Source organism: Heloderma suspectum, chromosome 7, assembly GCF_057233095.1.
Source record: "Heloderma suspectum isolate Gila_16-S chromosome 7, 16-S_ref, whole genome shotgun sequence".
Taxonomy (NCBI): Eukaryota; Metazoa; Chordata; class Lepidosauria; order Squamata; family Helodermatidae; genus Heloderma; species Heloderma suspectum.
This window is the reverse complement of record NC_139464.1, coordinates 40,962,536-40,985,532: the sequence shown is the minus strand read 5'-3', so window position 1 is coordinate 40,985,532 and position 22,997 is coordinate 40,962,536. Positions and strand designations below refer to the sequence as shown.

The following is a 22,997-nucleotide window of genomic DNA, read 5'->3' as shown; positions in this document are numbered from 1 at the left end:
AGATAATTAATGATAGTTACCCTATTATATCCTACTGTGCTTGTTTAAGGGAAGCTATTAATTCTCCACAATGCATCCCATTCAGAAAAACATCCATTCTGCGTTCCTTGTGAGTTAAGGCTGCACTTAAACAAGATACTTGCAACCCAGGATCATACGTTTGTAAATCAACATGTAACCTGCAGTTACCTCCAAGAAACCTCTTCTTTCAGGAACACAGTTACTAACAAAATCTATTGCATAAGACAATCGTTAACATGCACTACTACTAATGTGGCTTATTTAATGGAATGTAAAAAAAATGGATGTCCCCTGCAATATGTAGGGAAAACAACAACGGACCTAAGAACAAGATTCTATAACCACAAATCTGAGATTCTTACCAAAAAACTGGATCAGCCTGTTGCGAGACATTTCAACTCACCTTCACATAGCCTCTCGGATTTACAGTTGCTTCTGATAGAACAAACAAAAGACAATGGCATGCTTAACAAAAGGGACAATTTCTGGATCAATAGACTGAGAACTCTTAGTCCCAATGGCCTTAATCTAGAGGACAATTCATGAACATTATACCATCATACCTCTGTTTTTTTCTCCTAAGGAATTTTCATCTCAGGCATTCCAAACTGCCACTCCTGATACCCATTTAACAGCACAGCTACTGATGAGGGCAGAAGCCAAAACATTTAGCTGAAATACATTTTTGGAATTCTCTGTTGTTAGTCTTTCTATCTTTCTTATATATTCTACATTAAGACTGACTGCATCCACAGTGGATCCAGAGCCTCCTTGTTGCTTTGCTGTTGTGCCATGTGACAAAACGGTATATTGTTTTAACTGTCTGTTATAATGTCTGGTTTGCATGGTTGATGCATTATAACATGTCTCTTTAAGGCATTGGTAAGTAGGTGGGAGGCAGGACCTGGAATGTTCAGAGTTTAAATACTGGAGAATAACAGGAGCAGGGTTGGTCTTGAAGGGAGATAGCGTTTTGTGGCTTGAGGGTTAGGAAGGTCTCTGGGCTCGAGCTTTGGGGATGGATAGATTCCTTGGGAGGTGGAGGGAGGTTTCATTATTAACTTTCAAGATTATTATTAGATGGGGGTAGAATAGGCAAGGATTTAATAAAAACGTGAAACAACCAAATGTTACACCAGCTAACTTGAAACATCTTATCCTTTGTAAATGAAGTTTAATTTCTATTTTGTTAATACAAATCATGTCATTCTTGGTCTCATTATCAACGGGGAAAAGGTTTGATGATAATAAGAATGCAATAAGCTACAGTCACAATACCTGTACACACAAACATACATAGAAATTGAAGGTTCTCTCCTAGCTAAGACAAGAGTGGTGGCAGAAACAGTTTTAAAGGTTTGCAAATTAAAAGAGGTTTTCTCAGCAGTAGGAGAAAAACACCTCTGTAGTGGATTTTTGGGTTGTTATGGTGATATCCCTTCCTCACACACTCGTTCTCTGGTTTTCCCTAAATGAAAAGGTTGAGGGAATATAAAGGTATTAAGAATTCTAGAGTTAGAATTTGTACCTGATGCTGTGGAGATTGTCATGAGGAATGGTGATGATAATAATCCCATGTGGGGAAAGGCTGGATACACCACATGCCACTTTACTGCAACCTCCCTCTCTCTCTCAGTGTGTGTGTGTGTGTTGCAAAAGAGACAAAATATTTAAATATGACAAATATGTCTTAGAACAGTCATGGAACTAACTAGAGGGAAGACAACCCTGGACTAAACCACAGTGTGAACCCAAGATCTCGTGTGAGAAACAGTGTGCACAGTGCTATTAAATGCAGCATGTGCATAAGTGATATGTGGCCCAGAAAGTCCAATATGTTCACACTTAATTTCAAAAGAGGAAACATCTTTTTTAAAAGCAAAGGAATTCAAAGGAAATGGAAAGGGAGAAGCAGGACAGTTGCATGTTATCTTAAACCAGAGGTTCAGAACCATAATCACTAGGCCCTGCATGGGTCAGATGACATCAGTGGGTGTGGCCATACCCACTGACATCATTGCCCCACCCTTTTGATGCTGAGGGATGCAGAGTCCCATGACTCTCTCAGCATGGAGAAAGGGACTCAGCCAACAGTGGGAGGAACAGCCACTCCTAACAGCTGTTCGGGGATAAGGGAGAACAGCCTTGGTGGGCTGAATGGCCGAGTTTGCAAAGTAATCCTCAAGCAACTTATCTTTAAGATCCAGCAGTCAAAACTGTAGAAAGTGCACCACTGGTAACACCAGTTAGCTGCTTGAGCAAAAAATACATGCTCTGCGATACCACTCCAACTGGCTTGGCACTAGGAGCAGGAGGCACCAGTCTTTGAAAGTTCGACAAAAGGTATGCCCCGAATTGCTTTGGTTTGTTAGCCCCTGTAGCTGTCTGCACTTTTTTGAGCATCCCTATTGGCCATCACCAGGTATGTGTTTTCTTTAAAGTCTGTTATAGATGTGTGCTACTTGCCCAAGTAGTCTGGCTGGAGAGAAAGCGCATGTGTATGCATGTGCGTGTGTTAAAGTCTGCAAGGTCTGCAGTTTACTGCATAAGAGACAAATTGAGAAGTTGAAGGATGAGGAAGGAGTATGTGCCAGTTTGTGGCTTGGTGGTCCAACAAACACTCTGGTTTCAAAGAAGATAGTGTGATGCAGTGGTGCAACTATGGCTGGACCTCAGAGCCAAGGGCCCAGGACCTCTAAGCCTGGGGGCCCCAAATGCCCACCCAGAGAGTGGCAGGTGATGAGGGCATCAGGAACAAACTCCATTTTATACGTGTCTTCATGACTGAAGTGAGTTGAAATGCAAAACTGCACAAGCTCAGAGTTTGTCTGTTTTTCATTCAGTGTTGCCAAATAGTTGCATTATTGTTGTTCTAACGTGCCAAGGATGTAGAAGCAGTTGGAAAGCTGGATTCGGGCAAAATGTTTATTCCATAGATCATTACTTACTAGTACAGTTGTCATGTTTTCAAAAGGTTGGATGGTCCAACATGTTTTGTATGTCCTTTTATCATTGAACCAATCCTTTGAAGCCCGAAGAAAGGATTGTTCCATGAAGAAAAGTCCTGTTTAACTCTCAGACTTGTTGTCCTGACAATCTCACCAACAAAATTTGGTGTGTCAAGGAAAGATTTGGTGCACTGTCATAACCCAAGACATCTAGAATCCAGGGGGTTGCTGAGTAAGGCCTTGGCAAGGAGGGACAGTGGGTATCGGGTGTATAGAACAGGTGCTACTATTATAGCATCAGGCTCCTTCCTTCCCGGTTCTCCCTCTCTCTCTCTCTCTCTCTCTCTCTCTTTCTCTCTCTCTCTCTCCCCCCCCCTCAAAACAGAGTTTTCAGTCAAGATATTTAGCAGCCTTCTCCAAATCCAGAGTGGACCAAAGAGACCAAAGCACAACCAGGGATGCTTTGGAGCCAAAAGCAACAGTCAGAGGCCATGCCAGAACAGGCTACAGAAAGTGATCCCTGACACATTAGCCAGAGGCGACAGGATATGCAGGCTCCCCAGCGTCTGGATGGCTATGTAGGCTTCCTTGGTCTGGAGGAGTTTAGGATTGGAGTGGCGGGGGCACGGTGTTGGGGCTCTGGAAGGTCCCCAGCACCATGTGGCTTCTGCCTTCTTCCACAAACAAAAGTTGTTCACACGTCTCTTCAAATGCGTGGCAACTGTCACTCTTCATTGACTAAAGTTAGACCCATCATGGGCCGGGACTTAGAGATACAGTGGCGGGGCACCTGTCACTTTTTAGTTTGACAAAAGGTATGCCCCGTATTCTTCTTGGCACAAATGTCATTAGTGCTTGTTAGGCAACAAGGAAAAGTGGTGATTTGCCACCAAACTTTGGTGGTAAATTACTGCTTCTTCCCTTTGCCTGGCATTGCAGTAGCACTGGTTTATGTTAATGTAACATCATGAGCACTGGTGCTGGGACAGCACTGGATCCTGCCCTATATACTTGGACTTCCAAAGAGCTATGGACAAAATCCCTACCAAAGACTCCTGAGTAAAATCAGCATCTTTGATTTTGAAATCAACAATCTTTTGGTCAGTATCTAATTAAGCAACAGGAGGCAAATAAGAGTAAGTAGGCAGTTCTCTGTGGAGGTAAGTAAGCAATGGGTTCCCTCAGTGATCTGTATTCAGAGGGACGGGTGCTATGTAATCTGTTCATAAATGAACTGAACAAAGGTGAGCAATGAGGGAGGCAAGTCTGCAGATGACGGGATGGTGAAAAGTAAGCAGACAGAGAAGGGCTCCAAAAGGATCTCTCCAAACTGGGTGAACAAGAAACAAAACAGCAAATGCGGTTCAACTTAAGTAAATATAATGTGATGCGAATTGAAGCAATCACACACAGCCCTTCTGCAAAACCCTAACCACATATACACAAAAGGGCTCTGAACTGATGGTGACTGATTAAGAATGAGATTTTAGAGTTCTTTCTTATAGCTGTATTCAGATACAGTGAAGGCCATACTTGTTGCTGCCAGCAGAAGCTAAAACAATGCACAGTAGTTGCTCTTCACACTGTGTACCTTTTAACTGATAAGGGATGCTTCTTTCTGTACTGTGAGAAACTTATTTTGCTGCCAAAGGAGAAAGACCTTGGGAAAGGCGGGAGCGAGCAGCGTGTTCGTTCCACGCAAAATATAGATACAATTCAGAACGATTGGCATGCTCCTGGATTTGCTGCAGCAGCCCACCAATATTGCCAATCTTGCTCAATCAGCCTAGATCACAATGTGGGGAAAATCTGTGAGGGCTGAGCGAGTAGCCCATCCTCCCCTGTGGGGACTGTTTGTAAACATTCAGGCTGATTGTATCCAGATGCCAAAATGCTGTAATTACCAGTATGTGCTTGTGATAGTCGACATGTTTTCCAAGTGGGTCAATTTACAGGCCAAGTCATCTAAGAACTGTGTAAAATCCTGAGAATCAAACAGAATCTGCACTGCCCTTACCATCCACAGTCAGCAGGTAGAGAGACAGAATGGACTCTTAAAGAACGGTTAAAGTTGTGTGACGAGCTAGAGCCAAATGCTCAGATGCACGGCCACCAGCTCTCATGAGGAGCATGCCCAGCAGGGTTAATGGACTGAGCCCACATGAAATCCTCATGGCAAGGCCAAGGAGGCTTCTGGTCTCTCCTCCATGTGCTAAAGAACTTTTTTATTGAGAAAACTATTAGAATACTACGAAGAACTGAGGAAATGTGTCAAAGCCTTTCATTCGCAGGACAAAGAAGCCTTGCTGGCTCCACCTGATTCAGGCCACTGTATCAGCCCAGGTGATGAGGTGTACGTAAGTTCTCCAGAGGAAGAACACCTCACAACCCTGGTGGAAAGGCCCGTGCTGGGTGATCCTAGTCACCAACACTGACGTCAAGTGCCACGGTCTCTCCAGGTGGGTCCACGCTTCCCACTGCAAGAAGGTGCTGAGATCTATCAATGCCAGTCAAGAGATGACAACAAGGGACAGAGACAACAATCCAGGGAAACCTCCACAGAAGCAGACAACTTCAGAAGTGCACTGCTGTACCCAGGCTCCCAGAAGTACAACCTGAGTTCAAGGAGAGAGGACATTATTGAGCAACCCACTTCCTGACCTGCATTGGGAAGGTTGGAGCAGCTGCCCTGCCTGGTCCCCTGTTTGGATTTTCCCTATTTGGACTTCTCCTAGTTTGGAAGAGCTACTTTGTAGATCTTTGGTGCCATCCGAAGGCCATAATAATGCCCTGCCACTCCTAAGAAACCAGTAAGGTTCTGTCCTGCTGAGTTGGCAAAGTCCAGCAGTGGGCCTAGCGCCAGCTGATGGAAAACTGATCATGAGACCAGAAGATGTCGTAATGATTTTGGACTTTGGGTAATAAAGGAACACTGGAAGGTTGGGATAAGAATCATGTTGTAACTATGGGGAACTTGGCAGCAAGGAATGTTAAATTGTCTAAGTGTTGGATATATATGCATCTCCCAACCCAATAGATATCCCACGGTAGGGTAAGAAGAGTTACACCCTGTATAAAGACCAAATCTAATGTTTCAGAATGGGTTAAGTCCCTGTTGAAGTGTCTTATTGTTGGTATTATTGTTCCCATAATCATATATGTATTCATACAGCTTGTGATCTGTGCCTGTAAAGGTTGTATCTCAAGGACCAGCAAGTCCTTGCAAACAATGCCTGCCACCGAAATGAAGTTGTTGATAATGAAAGAAATGTAAAGTGAGTGGAAAAGAAAAGAGGAAGTTTTGAGAGTTATGGTAATAAAGCTTAAAGGTTGGCTAGAGGCCTCCCCGATGAAGAAGGCACTGGCCAAAAGGAGGGACTGAAGCAGAAAAATACCACTTGCATTGCCAGCATGGGGATGTGTTGCTGAGGTGCTGGGAGTCATGTAGGCAAAAGGACACAGTGATTGAATTAGTGCTGGAGGACGGTGGCTGATTAACTTACTGCACGTGAGTCACAATGCCTAGCAGGGCCCTTGTCTGTGGAAACTGGAAAACTTCCTTTGAAGGAAGTTTGTAGCCCTCAGCGCTGCACCAAATACTGGCCAAGGCTTACGTCATGTGCCTTGTTTACTTGTTTGTATAAATACCAAAGTCTCCTACTGTCCTGGGTCCAGTCCCAAGGGGCCATGTTGGCAAATCTTGACTGCACCACACCTTGGTGTTCTGGTAATAAACATCTGCTCAAACATAAGTCGGTGTCCGTTCCCTGGCCAAGCACAGCAAGAAGGTAAATTTCTGCATACATGTATGTATGTATGGCTGTTCAGGGACCCCCCGATCTGACTCAGAAGCTGCTTCCTGGCTTCGGAGGTGGGCCCAATTCAGCTCGGGCAGATTCAGGGGGCCCTGACCTGACTCGGACCCAAACCTGAAGCAGGATTTGGATGCTGAACCCTGCTTCAGGTCCCTCCCTGATGCCCCTGCACAGCCTCCCAGCTCCTCACCTTGCCGCCAACCCCTCCTCTGACACCTCTGATGCCGACGCCTCCACCGTCGCCTTTTCCACCTCCGCCACTGCCGCCTCTGCTACGGCCTTCTCACTGCCGCCTTCTCTGCCGCTGCCCTCGCTGCCTTCACCACCACACTCTCTGCCTCCTTCACCACTGCTGTCGCCAGGTCCTGAGGCCAGGACGTGCACTGACTCCTATTGCAGGGAGTCGCTATTTTTAAAATGGCCACCTCCTGGAAGTTCCTGGGAGTTGCCATTTTTAAAATGGTAGCTCTCTGCAACAAGAGTCGGCGCGCGTCCAGGCCTCAGGACCTAGCAGCAGCGGTGACGGCAGCAGCAGAGAAGGCGGCATTGGGGATGGCGGCGGAGAAGGAGGAGGCAGCGGCAACGGAGGCGGCAGCAACAGAGGCGGTGGCAGAGGTGGGCAGTTCAGGTAAGGACCTGGAGGCACCAGCGTGGCTGGGTAAGGGGTGCTGAAGCTCCGAAGTGTACCGAGCGCTTCGGAGAGCCCCCGACCCACTCCGGATCCCTTCGTGCCCCCTCTGCTTCACCTCAGAAGGGGCTCAAAGTGACCCAAAGCAGCCCCCTTCGACTTGGGGTTCGGGCCTCAGGCCGAAGTGGTGCACAGCCTTAATCTATCTATCTATCTATCTATCTATCTATCTATCTATCGAAGAACGAAGTGGTGCATAGCCCTAATCTCTCTCTCTCTCTCTCTCTCTCTCTCTCTCAGAGAGAGAGAGAGAGAGTTTGGCTTCAGTCTGGTGTTTAGAAGCCTTCTTCCATATGATGCCCTCCAGGTATTTTGGACTACAATGCCCAGCATTCCTGACTGTGCTGGTTGGGGCTGATGGGACTTGAAGTCCAAAACATCTGCAAGGCAATTTAAACCACTGTGGCTCAAATTGATTGTGCAAACCCAGCCATTACAGTCAATAGACTTTACTCCCAATTAAATATCCATAGGATTGCAGCTTCATTGCCACCAGGTTAGCAGATTGGGGATACTGCACTACAGCTTTTGCAAGCCTGATGTGTGCCAAATGACTTGGACTACAACCCTCATCACATAAAAGGTCTCAGGATAATGGGAGTTGTAGGTCAACACATCTGAAGGGCACCAATAGTAGTTCAGTGGGCTTTCTTTTCTTTTTTAAAAAAAAGACCATTACTAGTTTATTAACTGGATGAATACTAGTCAGGGTGGCCAGATGCAAAGAGATATGCCCCCCCACCCCATACATTAAATAACTGTGCAGAAACAGTGGGATTACAGGAGGTGCAGCTTGGCATGGAGGAGTGACAAAAGCTGTGTAGCTGCGGAAACTCCTCCACAGAACAAGCAAATGAGATCTTCAGATAGTAGAGTGTGGGACTTCAACCAGAGGGAACTGGGTTCGAATCCCCCCACTGGCTGCCCTTGAGCCAGTTACTACCTCTGTGTAGAACATTCCCCACAGATTTGTTGTGGGAAGGAAGAAACACATGAATGTTACCCGGAGCTGTTTGGAGGAGGGCTCGGTGGGATCAAACATACAAAGATGCTTTATCGAGATATGCTTCTAACAAAGTCATGTCCTCCTATTCCTTTGGGAGACACCCCCCATACACACACACACAATTTTTCTTCCACTGCACTGTCCCCACTGCTTGACCTTGGGATGCCCCCTCCCTTCACTGGCTTCCTGCCTCTGCCACGTCCCCATTGTCCCGAGAGCAGAATCTCCCAATGGGACCCAAACATCACTTCTCCCAGCCAAAACAACCATGAACGCCGCGCCGCGCTGGTTCAGTCTCCCTCTCCAGCCTTTGTGTAGTGCTCCCACTGGCTTCCATCCTTGATGGAACACAAAAGGGGGATGCATTATGGCAAGGAGTGAAGCAGGTATTGCCTACTCTAAGTTTTGGAGTGCCCTTGTACAAAAAACCCTCCGCAGGCCCCTTCCTTAGAGAGTGTACCTTCTCACTGCCATTGTCAGTAGCTGCTATTGCCCCTCTTTCTCATCATTGGTACCACTTGCTCACCTGACAGGCAGAGATCAGTGAGCAAGTAGCCCGTGGCACCTCCTGCTCCTCCTCACCACCATCTTTTTCTGGGTCAGACTGAAAGGCAATTGAACAAGCAGGTTGCAATGGTGAAAGGAGATGCAACTCCATAGGGCTCTTGTCAGTGGGCTCTTGCTGGTGTGTGGGCCAGTGGTGTAGTGGTGGCAGGTTGCACCGGGGCATCGCTCCGGCACTCCGTGGCACCCAACCAGGTCGCAGTCTGCTAGAGAAGGAGGAGGGAGCAGAGGGAGTGCAGGTGGCTGCCTCTCAGCTGCCTCTCATCTACTACGCAGAGCCGGCCACACAAAGGAGCAAGCGAGAGAGGGAGCCTGAGGGAGCTCTGCAGCCTCCTCTTCCCACCCACCCCCATTAATTCTTGAACATTAATGTCTACAGTAAGCAGAATTGCCAAATGCAACCTGCTCTGTCAGCTACACTTTTTGGTACAAGGTTGGCATGTATCTCTGGGCAAACAATCCCTGGTGGAGGGAAGGGAAACAGAAAAAAAATCAGTTGGGGAGAGAGGAGAAAGAAGGGGTGTGTGTGTGTGTGTGTGTGTGTGTGTGTATTTCAATCCAGCTAGGTGTGTGGACATTTCTGTTGCAGGATGGGAGAAATATAATGAAGAAGAGCTTAGGAAAGGCTAATGGGTAACGCTGGGGTGCTAAGGGAGTGTGCAAGGGCGCTGTTTAAATGAGAAGGTCCAGGAGGGCTGAGTTGAGAGGGTGAAGTTTCCATAGAGTATCGTATTTGAAAACCTAAAATGTTTGTGTTTGAGTGGGTGAGTGAATGAGTGAGTGGATGAAAAAGATTAACACCCCTGTATTTTTTCTCAGACATCCAGCTGAAATACCCCTGCCTAACTCTCAGCTGCACTGTTTTTGGATCCCAATTGAAGACTGTATATCTTACAAGGTTGTACAATCTTAGAAGGGGGCGTGGCTGTCAGGGTGTGTGGCTGTGACTGTCATGAAGGGACCCTGCACTTCTGAATTTGCCACTACACTACTGCTCCAGCCCCTCTCCCAGTGTGCAGCTTTGGCCATATGAGCAGAAATGAGGAGAAGGGCGCTGTCCCCTCACCCTTTCCTCTTTCTAAATCTTTTTTGCACTTTGCCTCTCCCGCTCTTGTCTTCCCACAGTTGCAAGGATGGCTATGACTGACCTGCTCAGTGCTGCCGATATCGAGAAGGCGGTGGAAGCCTTCGCAGGTGAGATGCTGCGGAGCCGGGATGGAGGCAGGGACAGAGATGGGAAGCGGGGGCGGGGGTGGGACTCCATGGATGTTGTCCTCTGCTAACCTCCCTCGGACCACTGCTAGAACAGTGGCATGAAACGCTTCGTTGGTTTTTGACGGCGAGATCCAGGGATCCACTGCGGACAAACTCTGCACCGCAGGGAGCAGGGAAGTTTAGGAGCCCCGAGCTTGGCCGCTTCTGCTGGACTTGGGTGCTTCAGCATCGGACTTCGGCAGTCCTCCTCCCACCATTCCCAGCAACGTTTTCCTCTCTTCCCCACCTTTCCAGGGACTCGCCTTCCTTGCCCCAGTCTTGTCTTATTGTCAGTAGCGGTGTTTGTTCGTGCCTTTCGAGTTTGCTTGCATGATTGTCTTAAGAGAGCGATGGGCTTTAGTGAACTGGGGCTGCAGGAGCAGGTTCGGGGGCACCAATGATCCAAGCTTCCCCTGCAGGCTCCCCTCTTTCATTTCTGCAGGCAGCTCTGGTCAGCTGTTGCCACCGATTCAGGACATCGGGCAGGGTGGGGTTAATGGGGGGAAGGGAGTCATCCCCTTCTCCAAACACTCCCAGCTCCAGCATCCCGACATGCCACTTCTTTAATGTGAGGCACTGAGGGCGGCCAGCTGCAAAAGGGGACCGGCTCCTGGACCTTCAGTAGTTATGCAGAAGAGGGAATTTGAGCAGAGGTAGCTTGCATGGCCATGCCAAGCCGTACCTACGGAGACTCCCTCTTCTACAAAACTATTAAAAGTGCAGGCACCCTGACCTCTTTTTCCCCTGGCCACCCTAGAGCAGTCTTCCCCAGCCTGGTGGACTGCAACTCCTATCATCCTCCTACTGGCTGGGGATGGTGGAATTCGTAGTCTGTTCAACACATCTGGAGGGTACCAAGTTGCCGACGCCTGCCCTAGAACCACCATCTTCCAGTTTCCCATTTGGAAGGCTCTGCCCTTTCTATAGCGATTCCTTTGGCAATACGTATCTTTGGACTGAACGGAATATAGAAACATTCATTCCACCCTTCTCCAAACTGGTGCCTTCCAGATGTTTTGGACTACAATCATCCCCAGCCAGCATGGTCAGGAATCCAAAACACCTGGAGGGCATCACCTGGAAGGAATCCATCTGGAAGCACCTTGACAACAATGCCGTGATTACTCGAAGCCGACATGGATTTGTCAAAAACAAGTCCTGCCAGATGAAACTGATCTCATTTTTTGATCAGGTAACCTCCCTTGTAGACCGTGGGAATGCTGTAGACATCATATACCTCGACTTCAGCGAAGCTTTCGACAAAGTGCCCCATGATACCCTGATGAGCAAACTAGCTCGAAGTGGCCTAGATGAAACAACGATCCGGTGGATCCACAGTTGGCTATAGGGCTATATATATATAGTGTGATAGGCTATCACACTATATGTGATAGCCTATCACAGGGGCATTAAAAAAAAAAAAAACTTTTGAGTTCGCGGCCGGGCGAGGCGAGGCGCCTCCCCCCCGGCCTGAATTTCGGCCGGGCGAGGCGGGAAGCCTCCCCCCCCAGCCTGAACTTCGCGGGGGGAGCAGCGAAGTGCCTCCCCCCCACCGCGAAAAGCTTCGAGGACAGGTAAGTGACTTTCGTCCACCCCTAGTTGGCTACAGAATCGGACTCAAAGAGTGCTTATCAATGGGACCTTCTCAAACTGGGGAGAGGTAACGAGTGGGGTACCGCAGGGCTCAGTCCTGGGCCCAGTGCTCTTCAACATTTTTATGAATGACTTGGAGGAGGAGGTGCAGGGAATGGTAATCAAATTTGAAGATGACACAAAATTGGGCGGGATAGCTAATACTTTGGAAGACAGAAACAAAATTCAAAGTGATCTGGATAGACTGGAGCACTGGGCAGAAAACAACAGAATGACATTTAATAGGGATAAATGCCAAGTTCTGCACCTAGGAGAAAGAAACCAAATGCACAGTTACAAGATGGGGGATATGTGGCTCAACCACACTACAAGCGAGAAGGATCTTGGAATTGTTGTCGATCACAAGCTGAATATGAGCCAACAATGTGATGTGGCTGCAAAAATGGCAAATGCTATTTTGGGCTGCATTAATAGAAGCATCGCTTCCAAATCCCGGGAAGTACTAGTTCCCCTCTACTCAGCACTGGTAAGGCCTCATCTGGAGTACTGTGTCCAGTTCTGGGCACCACACTTTAAGAAGGATGCAGACAAACTGGAGAGGGTTCAGAGGAGGGCAACAAAGATGATCAGGGGACTGGAAACAAAGCCCTATGAAGAGAGACTGAAAGAACTGGGCATGTTTAGCCTTGGGAAGAGAAGACTGAGGGGAGAGATGATAGCGCTCTTCAAGTCCTTGAAAGGTTGTCACAGAGAAGAAGGCCAGGATCTCTTCTTGATCATCCCAGAGTGTAGTAGGACACGGAATCATGGGCTCAAGTTACAGGAAGCCAGATTCCGGCTGAACATCAGGAAAAACTTCCTGACTGTAAGAGCAATACGACAATGGAACCAATTACCTGGGGAGGTGGTGGGCTCTCCCACACTGGAGGCCTTCAAGACGAGGCTGGACAGCCATTTGTCAGGGATGCTCTGACTTGGATTCCTGCATTGAGCAGGGGGTTGGACTTGATGGCCTTGTAGGCCCCTTCCAACCCTACTATTCTATGATTCTATGATCATTTTGGACAAGGCTGGTGTAATCCAAACTGTCCTCCAAGGCAGCCTTCTCCAAACCCTCCAGACGTTTTTTTATTTCAATTCCCATCAACCCCAGCCAGCATGTTCAGGAATGCTGGGAGATGTAGTCTGAAACATCTGGAGGGCATCATCATATTGTAGAATCCAAACTATTCTCTCAAGACAACCTTGTCCAAACTGGAACTCTCCAGATGTTTTGGACTTCAACTTCCACAACCCCAGCCAGCATCGCTAATGGTTAGACATTCTGGGAGTTGTAGTCCAAAATATCTGGAGGGCACCATGTTGGGAAGGCTGCACCAAGGCATTCTTACCCTAACCATATGGATCAGGAATAGGCAACTTGGTGCCCTCCAGATGCTTTGAACTGCAGCTCCTATAATCCCTGACCACTGGCCAAGATGGATGGGGCTCACAGGAATTATAGTCCAAGCCATCTGGATAGCACAAGGCTGTGTACCTGTCTAGATCTCAAGCAGAAATCTCAGGTATCTGCAGTAGGGTGGCCAGGTGAAAAAGGTGACAGGGCTCCTGCACCTTTTATTGTTGTGCAGAAGAGGCAATTTCAGCAGGTGCAGCTTCCATACCCCCAATCGCCACCCACCTGCTGCTGAATCCTAAACCACTGCAATGTTACCTTTGTTAACTCTGTTTTTCTCCTTGCTCATGCCTTATAACCTTGGCAAATGCCAAGAAAAGGGCTGAGCCCTGAAGGACACTCATCACAGCCTCAGCCCAAGAAGACCTGAAGGTGAAACTAATCCACCTAAATTGCTTCAGTCCCTGGATCTTCCTCACTCGTATGCTAGCAATCACTCAAGCAATACAGGCAAAAGGAAGGAGCAGAGTCCTCTAGGAATGGACTGATTCCACATGCCCGTCTCCCTCCTCTTTTCGTTCATCGATTCTCTCTGGATTTGCATGCAGTGCTGGAGAAAAGCTGCTGCCCAGATAAAGACACATTGCCTAATCAGGGCACTTCTTGGAGGTCACTGCGTTAGATTTCCCCAGCACCACCTCCAGATTTAGAAGCCCATTGGTGAGAATGACCCCAGTGTCTAATTTCAGAAAAGTTTAAGCTTCAGAAGTCCTTTATTTTATATTTAGTTATTTAAATGGAGGAGGGGAGAGCCAGGGCTGTGAAAGGAGAGCTGCAGTACAGCAGTCTCTGGGTAAATGGCCCAGTTCATATGCATACCCCTCCAACACGCATGCATAAAGCATCCATTGGAGAAAACTTTCAACTACTAGCACACCTTCTTCTGCCATCTGGTGCTATTTATGATCTTCTATCTCTTCTATTTCTGGCCCACCTTCCTGCTTAGGACCTAAGCCTTAGATATACAGGACAGATAACAATTTTAAAATATGAGAATTGAGGCATCACTCTGCTGCATTCTAAATTAAGCCTGTCGTTTAACAACTCTGCCTATGCCTTAGATAGTCGATGCGGATCAGAAAGTTTTTGATCTTATTCTCTAGAAGGGGGGGGTGTATATGTGTAAAACTGGACCACTGAGTTGCTATGCCTCTGTGTCTCTCCCCCAAATAATGTTCTGATTTTAGCCTGTGTTTAAAAAATTATTTTTCCCCTATGATGCCAGCTGCTTTTTTTGTAATCACAAATAAATTACTCACCTATGCCCCCTCTAGTCTGGCCTGCAATCCACAAAAATGGCTAGCTCACATGTATTTCTTCTAAGCCCCCAGCTCACACAGATCTATGTTAGGCACTTGTGGCATATCCTCCACAGCCTGGAAAGGAAAAAAAACAAAAGCAAAATGATAATAATTAGCTTGCAGCCTCTTGGGTCAGTTTCTTGGTTAGGTTGTATATCACCCTTCCTCAACCTGGTTGCTTTCAGATTTTTGGACTACAACTCCCAGAATTCCTGACCTAGGGCTGATGGGAGTTGAAGTCCAAAATATCTTAGGGGTGGTTGTTCTATGTGGTATGGCCTGAAGGCACATGGTATAGCAATTCTGCTAAAGCTAAGTGGCTGTGGTCAGTACTTGAATGGCAAACCACTTGGGATTACCATGTAGGCTGCTTTGAGTTCTATACCTGAAGAAAGCTGAGGTGCTGACTGTAAATTCCTTGCGGACAGGGACCTGTACTGTAAAGTACCATGCACTGTGATTGAACTATTTAAATTGATGAGGTAACGATAAAACATATTTTGGGTGAATTCTGATCACATGAGACCTGGCAAGTAGCTATTTGTACATTTGCACCTCACTGTCTCCATTTACTTCTTGCTTCCCCACCATGACTTAAGCTTTGGTCCCTTCTTAAAAACAAAAAATACATTTGCATCCACCGGTGGTCCTTTGTCCCTCAATCGGCCTTCCAAAAGATAACAAAGGGAACCTCGTTACCTCTGTTGCACACAGAAAATGCTTTAATTTAATTATATACTTTGCATGACCTTCGTTATGCCACCATCAGTGGTGAAATCTATGTATTTCACCATGTAACTGCATTGATCTATACTTAAGTACTACATTCTCCATCCCTTGCAGGTGAACAGGTGAGCTGGCTTCATTAAAAAGCATTGCATTTGAGAGGACTTGTGGTGCTGGACTAGCCTTCCCCAATCTGTTGCCCTAAAGACATTTTGGACTACAGCTCCCATAATTTCGGACCATGAGCTATATGAGATGGCCTGGGGTCAAGGGGAGTTGAAGGCCAAAGCATCTGGAGGGTACTAAATTGGGGGAGGCTGTGCTAGACCTAGGATGGCCCATTCACACATGCAAGCCATCATCACCTGATGTTGGTGTATGAACAGGCATATGTCAACCAGCCCCATAGTTCCTGCATCAGGAAAGTGAATGGATGCTGCACCATCTGCAGAGGGAGAAGGTTGCTAATGTGGCTTGCTAACAACCAGTGTTAACAGAGATACCCTCTTCAATTCTTCCTTTCCTGCAGCTCCAGACTCTTTTAATCACTAGAAGTTCTTTGAGATGGCAGGGTTGAAAAAGAAGAGCCTTGAAAACGTGAAGAAAATTTTCTCCATTCTGGACATGGATCAAAGTGGATTTATTGAGGAGACCGAACTACAGTAAGCAAAGATCGACTATTTATCTGTTTTCAGACTTTATGTACCATCTCATCTGGTAAAAAAAAAAGGCATTAAGGTGATGCACAACAATTAAAAACAATAAAACCATAACATAATACAAACGAGAACATAAGAAATTAGAGCCTTGGCTATAGGGCGGTATAGAAATGCCTTTTCTCTGCCTAAACGTGCATAGGATTACACCCTAAACTACACATTTTTAAAAGCTCAACTGAAAAGTTGTATCACTACACCCTTTCTAAAGGTGAAGTGAGTGGGAACAGGTTGTAGTTCCAGAGGGAATACATTCCATAGTTCGGGAGCAATACAGGAGAAGCCCTTTCATGCCTGCCTGACAAATGGGGCTTTGCGGCTAACGGCACCCTCCGAACGGCCCCTCCTACAGGTCTTAATACTTGGGCAGGTTCATAGCAAGACAGGCAGTTCTTCAGATAGCCAAATCCTAAGCCATTTCAGGCTTTAAATGTTAAACGAACCCCTTGAATTGAGGCCAGAAAGCAATTGGCAACCTGTGCAGGTCTTTCAGGACAGGTGTGATATCCTCCCAATACCATGCACAGGCTAGCAGCCTAGCTGCCACGTTTTGCACTAATTGAAGCTTCTGTTCGGGGATAGCTCCACGAAGAGCACATCGCAGCAGCCTAAGCATGATGTAACCACGGCATAGATAACTGTTGCCAAGTCAGACTGATTCAGCAAAGGTCGCAGCTGGCACACCAACCGTAATTGTGCAAACACACTCCTTGCTACCGCTGCCACCTGAAGATCCAGGGAGAGCAAAGGATCAAGGTGTACTCCCAAGCTATGCACGTGATCCTTGCGGGTTGGGGGGGAAGGTAACCCCTTCCAAAACACTTTGAATCCCAGTCAGTGAGTAAAGCTTTCTACTGAGCAAAAACACCTCCATCTTGTCTGGGTTTGATCACAGATCGTTCACCCTCAACCAGCCCATTATGGAACCCTGGCAACATTCCAGGGTTTGGACTGCTTCCTTGACAAAGAGCAATAGAGCTGGGTGTCATCAGCATCTTGGTAGCACTTTACTCCAAAGCTCCGAATGACCTCTCCAAGTGGCTTCATGGAGTCCAAAGGCTGTGGAGTCAAACACTAATCCCCCAGCATCACCTTCTGGATATGGCCCAATGGAGAGGACTGGAACCACTGCTAAACAGCAGTACCAGGGCCCAGCCCTGGAGGCAGTCCAGGAAGACACCAGGATTGAGGGTATAAAAGGCCTCCGAGAGGTCTAGGAGGACATGTAGGGCTGCACATTCCCATCCAGTTCCCAGCACTGGTCATCCAAGACAAAAGCAGCTTCAGTCCTATAGCCTGGCCAAAAGCCCAGTTGAAATGGTGCCAGATAATACGTTTCATCCAGTGAGCACCCAGCTTGGCTCACATTCACAGGCCGAGCCAAAGGGCTTTACCCAAAATCCAAGAACATTTTCCAGATTTGTTTTACTTGACAGAAATAGAAATGTGCACAAATTGCATTGCACAGTTTGCATGATTTATGCAAGTTGTGGCCGAAATTTGCATAAATCACACAAATTGCACCACACAATTTTATTTACATACATTTTAAAGACCCAGAAAAACCCATGAGCTGGCCCAACCCAATGTCGATCGAGTCAGGCCAGCTTGTGGGGAAATCAAGCAGGGGGGCCAAGCTGATGAAAACTCAGTGAGCTCCACTCCCCAGACGGATTCTTCCAGCATCCCTGCCTCAACCCCTGTTCAACCAGGAAGCCGACCTGGCACTGTCAGGAGGGAGCGGGCGCTCAGGAGCAATAGTGTCCATGGCCCAGGCTATTTGTGTATTCCACAGATCAGAGAGGGACAACATACAGCTCGCCTCACAGGCCAGCTAAAATATGGGTTGTAGCAGTGATATGCACACAGCTTGGTTTAATATGGGGCAGAGGCTGGCTACATATAGGAAACCACGGTATGCATAGACACTGAGCGGCCTTCCTGTAATGGATGCCAGCCTGCAAGAAGGACAATAATTGCCTACGGTAGCCTTCCCCTACCTGGTGCCCTCCAGACAGTTTGGACTGCAAGCACTGAGCAGGGGGTTGGACTCAATGGCCTTGTAGGCCCCTTCCAACCCTACTATTCTATGATTCTACCAGAATTCCTGATCATTGGCCATGCTGGCTGGGGCTGGGGAGTTGGAGTCCAAAACCTCTGGAGGCCACCAGGTTGGGCAAGGCTGGCACCACCCTCCATACATTATTAGATCTGATTATGGCAATGCCTGAATTATGGATGTCCTATGAAAATGCATTTGCTCTCCCTGGCCTTAAGGTTTAATACCAATACTCGGGGGGGGGGGGAATCTGCTGTTCTAAATGGGTAGAGGGTTTTGTGGAAATTTTTTTTAACCTTCATGCAGAACTCATGAAAAAAATACACAAAGTTATGGGGGGGGGGGGATTTTACTACCCCAAGCATTTTCCAATGTAACCTGAGGTGCCAAAACGCCCCACAAGCAACTATGTGTCTGTGGTGTCAGAAGTACGTTTTAAAGTGAGCAGCACTGTTTGATGGTGTTTTAAATCTCTGTTATAAACCACTTTGGAGCACCTTTTGGAGGAAAAGCAATCTATACATTTAAGTAGTGTGTGTGTCTATACACACACACATTTTAAAAACTGAGTAACTGTAAAAGCTTCAGTATCAGCTTCCCCCTTTAATCCCCTTCCTCTTTTTCTTGTTCATAGTGTTGAACTTCTCCCCAGCGGGCAGGGTCCTGACTGCTAAGGAAACGAAGGTATTAATGGCCGCTGGAGATAAAGATGGGGATGGCAAAATTGGCATTGATGGTAGGTACTCTGCCCAGGAGAGATCTAATCTGGCACCAGGAGGTCAGATTGAAATGATCAATACCAAGAACAACCAGGCATTCAACTGCTATGATTCCCAAAATGCATGGGTGGCTATACCAGTATGCCAGTCAACAAATACTTCAATGTAATGATTAAACTAATGTCTCCTATTAGCCCAAGGCAACCAGCCCTAGAGGAGGTTGCCTACTGCATTTCAGCATCTTCTTCCAACCACCCACTGATTTGTTGCAGGTTATTCTGCTTCATCTCTGCATTGGATGTGACTTGATCAGGTAGGCATTCATGCTCCAAGGATGCAGTAGAATTCCCCATCTTTACAGGAGGGTGCCCATTGCGTTTCTGTATGAGTCATTGCTCTGGGCATGCATCTTTTCAATCAGGAGGCACAAGCAGAACACCAACTCATGCAGAAACAAAGCTCTAAGGGTGAGCCATTCTTACTCTTTCACTCTCTAAAAGTAAATCTGCTGCATGTAATTGTGAAGCGTACCTTCATTTCTAATTCAGAACAAAAGTGGGTGAGCCTTGATTATCTGAAGTCTGAGAAACACTAATCTCAAGTGATAGTGGTCAGTCCTCTATTCAAAGGGCTGCCAGAGGACCATCCTCCCTTTGACGAGTGGTCCTGTCCAATTCTAGTTTAAAGATAAAGAACCAGAAGAACTGTTGCCAATCAACAGTTGGCACCTGGACAGCAGATGCCGCAGGCAAACCCACAGTTCACCTGGTCACAATCTTCCGCACTATGGTGAGATGAACTGTATTTCTATTTACTCTATAATTATTTCTAAATTTGCAGCTACACTTTTAAATTAATATATGTATTGTTATGCGGATTGGTGCCCCTCTGTTGTCCTCTGTTTTGGTGATGCATTTCCTCTTCGGGGCAGTTTGGAAGTAGCCACCCTAGTCTGCACCAGAAGGCCCTGGAAGCCACCCAAGAGTACTGCTGATGGGCCTGGGCAAAGGATGTTACTCACCCCCGTACCAACTCACTAAGCATTTTACTGTCACCATTGATCTAGCCATGCATACATGAGGGAGAGGATGGGCAAAGGGACATGGTCTCCGCTCCCCCTCTTTTAATGAATCTGCCTGCAGAACAAACGTTCTTTAAAAGGTTGCAAAAAGATACCTTCCTACCCACTTTTACAAACCGTGTAGGTTTCCATGCTTGTATTCCTTTGCCACATCTTTCATGAAGCATGCCAGGGGAAATGCATGGCTCAAGAATCTAGGCCACATTGGTGTGCCAGAAACTGGAGCTTGCACATGTCCCAGAACCAGCTCTTCAGTTGTGACTTTGGCCAAGGGGACAGAGAGACACATGGCATGTATGGATTTAGCATCCTTTCAAGGCATGAGGAGAGAAAACCAGGCCAAGAAGAGGAGAATGGAGATTCACCTAGGTGGCCTTTCCAAACAGATATCAAGCAAGCCAATAAAAGTCAGACTAGATGGCCTCTAGACTTATAGAGCAATTAGGAAATGGGGAAGTCATAAGGTAATGAGGGTCAATACGTCAATATTATTGTTGGCATCTACAGCTACTAACCTTAACCATTCTAAGCCCTGCCCAAGTGGCTTTGAAGAGTGTGGGGTGGAAACTGTCCATCCATCCTAGGATTCCTTAAGGTTGAGGGGAAGGGAGAACAATGAGGAGCTGAGAAACAAAACAGGCAGTGGGTCACAGACAATACTTTCCTGCTTAATTATTTAGAGCATGGGGTGAGCAATATGCAGCCTTCGGGCTGAATGTGTCCCCCCCCACCGCCCCCTGAATTCAGGGAGAAAATTGGGGCAGGGGGAGGCATCTGTAGTAGCTACAGGGTGCCAAAAAGGCAAATTTAACTTGTTTGCATTCTAAACTTGACCCTTTTAGCCCTCCGTCGCCAGTATGGAGTACACAAAGGTTCAAATTTAGTGTGCAAGCAGCTAATGATGACTGTTTTGGCATCCTGCAATGCTAAAGATGGCATTTATTTAAGGTTTTAATTTTTAAAACAATTAGCACCCTTGGAGGGTGGGGGTTGTCCTGGGAAGCAGAACTGGCTCTCAGACATCTTGCAGTTGCAAGATTTAGAACCAATGCAATATCCTATGTCCCAATATCTGAAAATTACCGCTATGTAGAAGCCTCTGAAATGGCGTAAATTTGGTACTTCTCTGAAAAAGTTCACGCATGCTGTGAAAAGTCCAACTGTGCTGCTGCACTATTATGACTTTTCAAAGGGGCAGCCATATAACTGTGTCCCTTGGCTACTAACCCCCTGGCTTCATGCTGTATCAACTGCAAATGTGTTGCTTAGGGAAGTCTCTCCTTAGTGGATGAAGATGTTACAGCAGGCTTCAACCACAGACCCACATTTAGATTAATTAAACATTTATTAATCTAAAATTTAGATTAATTAAAACACCCCTTTATATGCTAAACCTGAAGCACCCTTATACTCCTTATTGTGCTACTGACACCGGTGAATCAGTGAGTTGAGAACTTGCATCTAGACCATACTGGATCTCAGAAAACATAAGCAATGAAGATGGTCCCTATTATCACAGGCTTCACATGGTGTAATACTATCATTCCACTGACTTTCCTCCTCACCTCTGTCTCTCCTCCAGAATTCATAACAATGGTGGCTGAATCGTAAAGGCTTTGACCAATCTGAACCCTCCATCCAACCTTCACCACCTTCCAGCTGTTTTCTGCTGATCCCCTTGGTTCTTCTTCTATTGATATATTGTTTTATACTCCAACTCTGTTCTCTGCAGCCCTGTAGCTCTGTAATTGTCCTGAAAGATGCTGTTAAAATAATAAAGGTCACGTCAATCTGGGCTCCACTCTCCCTGCCTTTCACATGTGACTCATTTTATTCTGTCCTGCAAGGGAGGAGGAAAGGGAAGGAAAGCTGGGGTGGCATTAGGGACATATTCCTCTTGTCTGTTTGGATACACCCATCCAGTGGCTGTAGTGCAGGCTGGCATAAGGACAGAAGCATTCAGCAAATTATTTCAGCGGGAATATGCCAATGGCAAATACTATAGTCTCATCTCGCTCCTTTGTGGCAAGAGTGATTTTGTCCTCCCCAAGTCTCCTGGATAGATGGAGATTACGCACACACACACACACACACAGAGAAAGAGAGAGAGAGAGAGAGTGTCCTGACAAATCTCTGGCGATAGCAATTACAGAACTTCATTTGGCAGCCAGTTCCTATGATTTAACTGTCCTTGAAGCTGTAAAACATTTCTTTCTTAGCACCTAACCTGAGATTGTTTCCAAAACTCTTTTTTAAATGCTTGGTAAATCTTCCCCCATATATTCAACCTGTTATGTTTTCCAAATTCAAGGCGATATTTAAGCACACCACTATACAGCTCCGTCAGCTTGTGTCGACAGAGCTCAGGTAGTTTCATGAATGGCTGTAATGTAGTCAGTCTAGGATGGACAACAGTGTATGCGCCCACCAGCAGTTCTAGTCAGCAGTTTCGGACAGGAAGTAAAATGATGCATGCTATCTTGAAGAAATGTAGATTGTTAGAAAGGAAATAGCTTCGATCAGACCTTGACACAACTAGTAACAATTCTACCCTGTGAAAAATATTGTAGGGTTCCTTTTCTGCATGAAAACACACTTTCACATATTCACACAAACATTCACCCAAGAAGAGGTGATGTCAGTCCAAGTATGGCTTTATTACTACTTGGCATCATAGTGTTCTTTCCTAACAGTTTATTTCCCTGCTACCTCACTTTTCAGGGACATACATATCAACACTTCTTTTAAGCAATATTTCACTTTCCAAGGTTTTAAACAATAACTGGAAAATTACAAAAACAGCCATTTTAGTTCTCTTCGGTGTGATACTGGGGCAGATATGTGTGTGTTCTAGGATACTATGTAGATATTCTCATGCAGACAGAAATGTCCTTGGCAGCAAAGGCCTACAGTATTTCTTGCAGATTAAAAGAATGGCTGCCGGTGAAGAGCTGTCATTAATAAATGGAGGGTGCCACTGAACTCCATTGGATCCTTTGCCAGGAGGTAACTACAAGATGCAGACAGGTGTTTTGCCAACCATTGAATAT

The 22,997-nt window shown here is 46.5% G+C and overlaps 1 protein-coding gene across 1 annotated transcript; it reads left to right on the top strand.

Annotated features, from left to right (window-relative positions):
• Positions 1-2,305: 2,305 nt before the first annotated feature.
• Positions 2,306-21,742, top strand: PVALB (parvalbumin). Its single transcript, XM_084809808.1, is given in 5 exon segments — positions 2,306-2,364; positions 10,168-10,236; positions 15,902-16,034; positions 18,774-18,883; positions 21,530-21,742. Coding segments are annotated over 4 exon segments (333 nt in total). The 5' UTR covers positions 2,306-2,364; positions 10,168-10,175; the 3' UTR covers positions 21,559-21,742.
• The last annotated feature ends 1,255 nt before the right edge of the window (positions 21,743-22,997 follow it).